Source organism: Mercenaria mercenaria, chromosome 13, assembly GCF_021730395.1.
Source record: "Mercenaria mercenaria strain notata chromosome 13, MADL_Memer_1, whole genome shotgun sequence".
Taxonomy (NCBI): domain Eukaryota; kingdom Metazoa; phylum Mollusca; class Bivalvia; order Venerida; family Veneridae; genus Mercenaria; species Mercenaria mercenaria.
Window position 1 is genome coordinate 559,898 of NC_069373.1, and position 9,108 is coordinate 569,005.

Genomic DNA, 9,108 nt, shown 5'->3' on the forward strand with positions numbered 1-9,108 from the left:
TTTTAATCTTGATTAGATATTTTAGAAGCCCTATTACGGCGGATTTTGGGCATTTTGGCGCACTACGTTGCGACGTTCGTGACGTCATCAATAGTTTTGATAGTAATTGAGATATTTGACTTTATCTAAACCTTTTAACCAACGGTGATGCCGACGCTGATGCAGATGCCAGGGTAGGTGCAATAGCTCTTCTTTTTCTTCAAAAAGTCCGGCTAAAATAGAAACAGTTAAAGAGGTTATGGCTTTTGAGCATCAATATGTTGATTTCTAACATCACTGACCATGTTTAAAGCATAAGAATTGCACTTTTGAAACTTTTTATTAAAGATGTTCAAACAAAAACCTCCAAGGCCTTAAATACCTTTAGGGTTGGGCAAAAAATTAAGGGTAGGGTTGGATACTGGAAACAAGCAAATTTTTATGCATTACACAGTCACTTCCAAAGCAAAAGGACTTTGTAACCATGCCCCTGCACACCAATACTGGCTGTAGGTTAAAAAAGATAACAAAAGTTCTGTAACATTACATTAACATTACTGAATTAATGAAAGTGGAATTCACCGACTGTCCTGAAAAAAAAAAAATCCCTGTTGAAGTAATGGAGGGGTGAAACTGGCCCGAATTAAATTTAGTTAATCTGAGCCACACCATGAGAAAAATCAACATAGTGCATTTGCGACCAGCATGGATCCAGACCAGCCTGTGTATCTGTTCAGTCTGGTCAAGATTCATACTGTTTGCTTTCAATTTTTTTTTTCATGCTGCAGCTTATTTATCACCTTGTTTAGCTTCATTTTAGCATAAATTAATTCCTTGTATGAAATTTATATCTGGTCGTAATGAAGATTTTAATGCATAAGGTCACAATAAATAAATAAAAATATTATTGAAGTAATGATAAGCATGTTTTTATTATACCTGAAAATTATTACTGGCTTAAAGTATTTAATTTAAAGTATTTAATTCTTTAGTAACTCTCATAGCCTAGCAAATATACGTTTACCAATTTATCAATGAAAAAAGAAAAACTGACAAATAAGTACGGATACAATAGTTTCCCGGTCATCAGAAAAAATACTGTATCTAACACTATTTTCTTTGCATATTTTTTATTTATGTTATGATATAAGTAAAACAATAATTCTATGCTTAAAGCAATATGAATTATATGAATAATTATTAATGAACAGTGCAGATACAATAGTTTTACGGTAACTTTTTAACTTAATAATATCATTTTGAACGTGAAACTATTGAACACTCTTTGCTAAATATTAAAAATAAACTATGAGTGCATTTTAAAAGCCAATATATTATTTCTTATTTCAATTCATAATGATTTACTGAGAATTGTAATACTTAGCTGTGTTTTTAAGAAAATATACAGTTTTTTCATTCTCCTGTAAGGTTTTCAAAAATGCAAATACAATAGTTTCCGGGTCAGCCCTCGAAATATTATAGACGTATAGATTATTAATAGTAGAATAATTCACTGGTACTGAACTACAGAATTTGTCGCGAAGTTTGTAAAAATCGCATACATCTTGCGAGTTTAACCTTGTGCATACGAATACTGTAACTCAGGTTTTACCGTAAAAATATTATAAACTTTAGGTATTAAACGTTAATTCTCGATCAACATGTTTAAGATGCATTATATGACATTAAATTTGAAACTTTGTTAAGTATATGACTAGATGAAAATACACATAATGAAACTTTTTTTTCAAGTCAAAGTGTGATTTTCATTTATTTTTCAAAATGTTGTTTATTATAGAGAAGAAGATGAGCTCATGCAAGGGACTTAATCTTATAACTCAAATGAGTCTTTTAAATAACATTTATAAGAAATAATTGTTTTAGAAGTAAACATGGTAAAAACAAATTTTGCACTTAATATCACATGCCATTCTTAGAGTAGAAGTCTTGAAAAAGATATAGGGGATATTTGTTTGTTTAAGAGTAGGATCGAAATATATTTCACCGAGTGAGCACTATAATGCAATTCACCCGTGAAAATGTAAACTATGGTGTTTAAGAAACAAACACTTTTTCATTCATTTTTGAAGTTTTAACCAAAAAGATATCCAGTGTGTTCGCATGATGTCATAATATCGTGTCGTTTTTTTTTTTTTTTTTTTTTTTTTTTTTTTTATTAATCAGTCATTGTACAAAAACAAGTGTATACAAACAAGTAAAATGGCACAAATAAACAAATATGTAGTTCATTCTCTGTTATTATATCATGATTCTGCATATTCATGAAATCTAAGTGTGAAAAGATTGTTTACTTTCCTGTTGGTAAGATATTTAAACATAATTCTGTATTCAGATTTAAACAGATTAACAATATCATAGTTACGTTCTCGACAGTTGCTAAGGAAATAAGCTTTATAAATGCAGAATCCGACAAGAGACAGTATAGTATTAATATAATAATAGGTCGGATCTGAAATCTTATATCCTATAACAATAGTTTTTAGATGTCGTATATTATTGCATATGCCGCAAGATTTAAGTACATTATGGACATCCGCCCATATGTTATCTGTTCTCGGACATTCTACAAAAACATGTTCATAAGTTTCCACTTGGTTACAAACTAAACAGTTTGGTGAGTTTAACATTTTCCACCTGTATCGTATTTCATTGCATGGAAATATTCTATTTATTAATTTATACTTGAATTCTTTTATTCTATTATCTTGTAAAGAGTGTATGAATTCATAGAAGGTGTTCCATTGGATATCGTATTCAAGATGTTGTTTCCAATAATCATGTATATATGGTTTTGTACACCGGTTGGAAACTAGATGGTTATATATTGTTTTGTTGTCACTACTCTTAAGATCGTCATTTCCAATTTTAATTTTCAGCTCAGTTTTTACGTATGTTAAACACGAAACTTCAGACCGTAAACTTCTTTTCCACTTTTCTGGAATAGCGTTTACCAATGTGTTAAATTCTGCAATCCAATTATTTTTATTTAATAATTTCTGTCTTATAAAATTAGCCTCTATTTTGCCATTATCATTGATAATATCATTAACAAAAATTAATTTTGATCTAATCCATGTAGGAAATATTAAGCATTTTTTATTATGTTTAATAAATCTATTACCCCACAGTATTTCCTTTCTAATATCGTAAAAGGTATTACAATGATACAGTTCTTTGTTTTTCAAATTAATCCAGATGTCTAGAAGATTTTGATAGAACTTTGGTAGAGTTGTTGTATTAATACTTTTTGGACTATCAATATTCATAAAGAATACGAGAAAGTTATATCCGAACTTTGATAAGAAATAGTTTGGTAATATTTTCCAATTAGCTTGTTTTTCATCTAGAAGGGAGTTTATCCATTTAATTTTAATTTCGCTAATGTAAGACTCAATATCAATCATTTCAATTCCCCCGTTAAGTTTCTTTCCAATCAGTGTAGTTCTTTTTATTTTTTCTCGTTTACCATTCCAGAGAAAATCAAATATCAACTTGTTAATCTCTATAATTACACATTTTGGAACCTCTAGTGCATGAAAAGCCTATGTGAACTTTGGTATGATTAGTGTTTTGATTATTTGAACCCTGCCAAAAATAAAAAAAAAATTCTTCTTTTCCACTTATCAATTATGGTTTTGCATTTGACAATTTTTTCTTCCCAATTTAATTCAGAACATTTAGATGCATTATGACCAAAATAAATGCCTAAAACTTTGACTGGTTTTTCAGGCCAATTTATCCCGCCAATTTGTTTTTTGCTGAATTTTAATTTACCGACCCACATTCCTTCAGTTTTGTTTTTATTTAATTTTAATCCTGACGATTTGCCAAACTTTAAAATTATTTCCAAAGCTTTCTCAATTTCCGTTTCCTTACCCAAAAATAAAGTTGTATCATCTGCTAGCTGCGAAACTTTTATTGACTTCTTTCCTATTTCTGAATTTACTGTTATGCCTGTTATATCATCCGAGTTTCTAATATTCAAAGCCATTATTTCTGCTACCAATATAAAGAGCAGAGCTGAAATCGGACAGCCTTGTCTTATACCGCGATGTAAGCTAAAGCTTTCAGATTTCCAGCCATTATTTAAGATACAAGATTTGCTATTAGAATAAAGTGTTTTAATCCACTGAATAAAAGTTGGTTTGAAGCCAAAATGTTTAAGTACGATAAAAAGGAAGTCCCACTCAACCGTATCAAAAGCCTTTCTAAAGTCTAAGAATAGTATTGCTCCTTCTATTTGAAGTTGTTCCGCATAGTCAATTATGTCTTGTATTTGTCTCAGATTATAGCCGATAAATCTATTTTTTTATATTTCCTTGTTGATCAGTGTTTATTATTTTATAAATAATTTTTTGAAGCCTATTTGCTAATACCCTTGCTGCAATTTTGTAATCGTTATTCAATAATGTTATCGGTCGCCAGTTCTCTAGGTTTCTTGGGTCACCTTTCTTATATATTAATGATAAAATTCCTAGTCTTTGTGTATTTGAAAGTTCTGTTTTTGCAAATCCTTCATTTAGGGAGTCAGTAACTAAAGAGCATATCTTAGTCCAGAATTTTTTATAAAATTCACAAGTAAGGCCATCTAAACCAGGGCTTTTATTTACTTTCATATCTTTTACTGCTTGCTCACATTCTTTGCATGTAATCAAACCTTCGCACAGATTAGCATCAGACTCTGTAAATTTATTTTCTAAAGATGTTTCTTCAATATATTTCGAAATACTTGCTATATTTGTTCCTTCAGATTTATAGTGTTTTATAAAATTTTACTTCCTCTTTCAGTACGTTTTAAATACCTGTAATATTTTTATCATCTACTTTAATCCTGTTTAAAAGTTTTCGTGTTTGTCTTGATTTTTCAAGATTCAAAAAATATTTTGTATTTTGTTCGCCTTCTTCTATGTATTCTACTTTTGACCTTATTTGCGCTCCCTTTGCTTTAATTTCATATAACTTTTGGATCTCCTGTTCTAGGCTTTCGATTTCACATTCTGGCATTGAATTTTCATAAAAACTTTGTAGTTTATTCTCCAGTGTATTTATTTTCTCTTTTCTTTGTTTACATTTCTTTTTTGCGAACATTATGGATTTATCTTTAATTTCTAATTTACAAAGTTCCCATGATAGTTGTCGAGGTATATTACTTACATCATATTTTTCTATCACATTAGAAATAATGTTAACATACTCTTCATCATTTAAGTACATGTTATTTAATTTCCAATATCCGTTACCTCTTCTTTCAGGTTTCATTATCTTTATCTATATTGCTAGGTGGTCCGTAAACTTAATACTAGCTGGCCTTATATCTGTGTTATGTACTAATGGAATTAAATTGTTTTCAATTAACCAAAAGTCTATTCTGCTTTTCTCAGTACCATTTTTCCTCCGCCATGTATATTGTCGTTTGTCTATATTTAATTCGCGCCATATGTCACTTAATTTGTGTGCTTTTATAAGTGATGAAAGACCTTTTACCGGTGTTTTATTTATATTACTATTTCGATTTACCCTATCGATTAGCTGAAGAGTATCGTTCATGTCTCCTCCAATAATTTTCATACCCTGAGATTTTTCATTTATAAGTTTATCTATAGTTTTAAAGAAAATATTCCTACTATTTTTGTCATTATTTGCGTAAATATTTATCAAAGTATAAGTATTACCTTCTATCATCACGTTAATGAAAACAAATCTACCATTTAAATCTAGTTCAAAATCAATTATGTCATACACATGCCTATTATTAAAAAACACTGAACACCCACTGCTGTGACTTGTCCCATATGAATTAAATACCTCCCAATCATTAAATTCAATTTGTACTTGATTTATAATATGAGGCGTGAAGTGGGTTTCCTGCAAAAGCAAGATATCGACCTTTTGATTTATAACATATTGCTTTAAACGTTCACGTTTTTCACGATCTCTCAAACCTTGTGCATTCAACGACAATACATGAAAGTAATCAACCATTTACAAAACAGGTTACTAAGTAATAAATAGTAGAAAAAATAACCGTTATATGAATGTACATATACATAAACAGTAATCAGTGTTCAATTCACACTAACAGGTATTTTCCATATAATCGCAATGTTAATTCTCTATACAAATTGCTTAAATATTTTGTTAAGACGAGGATAAGAAAATATCAGTCATCTTTGAAATAAATCTAAATAAATCGTGTCGTTAGAATATCTTTGTGAAAAAAATGTAGTTATATTGTTTCGTGATTTCTTTTACATTTATTTATAACAGAACGAAATATCTATGATCCTGTTATTATTTTTATACATTTAAACCTTTACTGAATAATCCTTTTCAAGGAATTTTCTACCATCTATGATACATTTTCATATTTTTATCATTTTACAATTTGTAGATCATATCCGTGGCAACTTGTATGATCACGTATGGAATTATGTTCATCAACATTGCGTCAATTTCTCCTCGAAGATGGAACAAAGAAATTGTAATGTCAGGATTGTATCAAAACGCATCATACATAAGCAGAAGCAATTTATCAAGTAAAGATAAGGCTGTTGAGAGCTTAGATTTTTTGGCTATATCTGATAGAATACAGCTGAATAAAACAATTGTGCAAGACGAAAAGGACTGTCATCATCACAAATTCCTTGTTTACAAATGCGATTACTCGCGGCGTTGCGGCGGATGGGGTGATAGGCAGCGTGGTATTGTTTCATCATTTCTGTTAGCAATGATAACTGGAAGAGCTTTTGTAATAGATATTGAAAAGCCATGTTCACTTGAAAACATCTTAATTCCCCATTTTTATGACTGGTCCGTATGCAAAACATTTGTTAATTCAATTCATAACAATAACACCAACGAGTTTGATTTTGTAGGTGGATCTACATTTTTCAAAGCCATTCCTAACTTCGATTTCAAATCCAAATGGAAGTGGCAGGTAATAGTCTTGAAAAACAATCAAAATTTAATTCGTTTTCTACGAAGACGCAAAGAAGCTAGTAAACAGTTACGATGGCTTTTCAAACTGACAGAGCCAAACATCTACAATGTATTACTACAAATACTTTTCCAACCAACAAGGGATGTTTTAAATTATCTTGAGGAATTTAAATTGAAAGTGAAAGGAAAATCTCTTGTATGTAGTCACATACGTAAAGGCCAGAATCCAAGTATACCAGAAGATGACCTATTTAAAGAAAAACCTGACGAAATTTCTATATTCAACTTCCTGAGACACTTCAAAACGTCTAGCAAATATGTTCTTTATCTGGCATCAGACTCACAATCTGTCCGTGAAACATTTTCAAGAACGTTTAATAATAGTATCAACCTAAACGTAACAATTGTTCACGTTGATCGCCTTATTTTTGGTATGTATCCAGAGGCAGTGTGTGAAGGATTTAGATTTGCGATAATAGAACAATATATTCTTTCTCTATCTGATATTTTGATTCTAACCAAGAGTGGATTTGGAAGGATGGCAGGATATATGAGAGGGAAATCAGATCACCTGTATTTGTGGAGTCAAAAGTCAAGACGTGTTGTTTTGTCAGATCTACAACATATATAAACGTTCAGAATAGTAGGTTTGTATCAGAGTAGAACGTTTGTTCACATGGAGGTATGAAAGCCTGAAATATTTTGAGATACTGATTTCAGAACGATGTTTGTGCTTGTACACATATCTGTATTACAAGATGATCAAGTATGCAATCTAGGTTTTACATATGCGAATAAAGACTAACTGGAATATTTCATAATTGAAACCACCAATCGGAGTTTTAATCTCTCTATGAGGACAGCTATTTAGAGTGTTTGACTCAATGTTTAAAGCTTATAATCTGTGTCGAAAGTATGGTAATATCCTATCGGATGCATTTAATTCAATCCTAATTGAATTTCTTCCAGATTAAAAAAGAATGTCAATGGACAAATTATACATTTTTGTTAATCATACACTTCCCCATAGTAATTCCCTTAAGTTTGTTCAGTTTTGGTTTTGTAAATGTAATCTTTTAGATATAACTTCAAATGTTCAGAAGATGCAATTTTAGTATCCTTAATATGAAGACATCGATAATTCTACATACGATCAAGAGATTAAGATTTTGAAACAAAGTGTCTAAAGTCGCGCAATATTACCGCTGCGGAACTCGTGCATATATCCACATACAAAATTGATAACCTTTTTATTACATATATAAATATTTAACTGGTCAGCACTTTCTAGCACAATAAGATGTGTGAGAAATTGCTGACCACAAAGAAATAGAAGAAATCCGTCAGCAATTTACTCACATTTAATACATACATGAGCGGTCAGCAGATTTACTTTATATTTAACTGCATGGTCGGCACTTTCTAGCGGTAAAACGGATGTGAGAATTTGCTGACCACAAAGAAATACAAGGAATACGTCCGTACTTTGCGCACATTTAATATATACCTGTCCGGTCAGCATATTTACCTATATTTAACTGGTCAGCATTTTCTAGCGATATCGCATTTTCGTAAAAATGCTGACCACATAGAAATAGAGGGAAATGGTCAGCATTTATCTATTGTGTATTTTTCGTACGAACGAAACAAACTCCACTCGATTAATTACCGTATTGCAGTAGGTTGAAAATACAATTCCGTATTTTGTCTGTGCTTTCAGTATATTTCAGTACTTTTTTAATGTTACTGTATGATTTTAAAGACAGTACATATATATTGTAAAAGGCTGAAACGCTTAACTGCAGCTAATTTTGTATTTATGTCGAAGCAATTTTCACGACCACCATTTGAAGTTCTGTGTCTTTTTCCAGTTGGTACAGAATTCATCTCATGACAGTTTACGCATTTAGGATTAACCCAAGTCCATTACCTCTCAAATTATATCCTCTATGTGTAGTTTTGATATACAGCGGCTGCATTCGCACAACCCATCGATCAGAACAGAAAGTTCGATAACTCTTCTACCATCCATCCATCCTTTTTCATTTCTGTTTTTAAAATACTTTAAATTTAAAGTTTTTGTGACTCTGAAACTTTCCTGACGATCTCGTGTTTCACGTTTGAACGAAGTGGAGTGCGCATGCGTCAAGTGTTGGACGTGAAAATTTC

The 9,108-nt window shown here is 30.9% G+C and overlaps 1 protein-coding gene across 2 annotated transcripts in view; it reads left to right on the top strand.

Annotated features, from left to right (window-relative positions):
- Positions 1–7,937, top strand: part of LOC128547694 (uncharacterized) — a 68,637-nt gene extending 60,700 nt beyond the window's left edge. For both annotated transcript variants that reach the window (XM_053520778.1, XM_053520779.1), the window contains one exon: positions 6,392–7,937. In XM_053520778.1, coding sequence (XP_053376753.1) covers positions 6,392–7,570 — 1,179 coding nt within the window. In that variant the 3' untranslated portion in view covers positions 7,571–7,937. The remainder of the gene's footprint in view (positions 1–6,391) is intronic.
- The last annotated feature ends 1,171 nt before the right edge of the window (positions 7,938–9,108 follow it).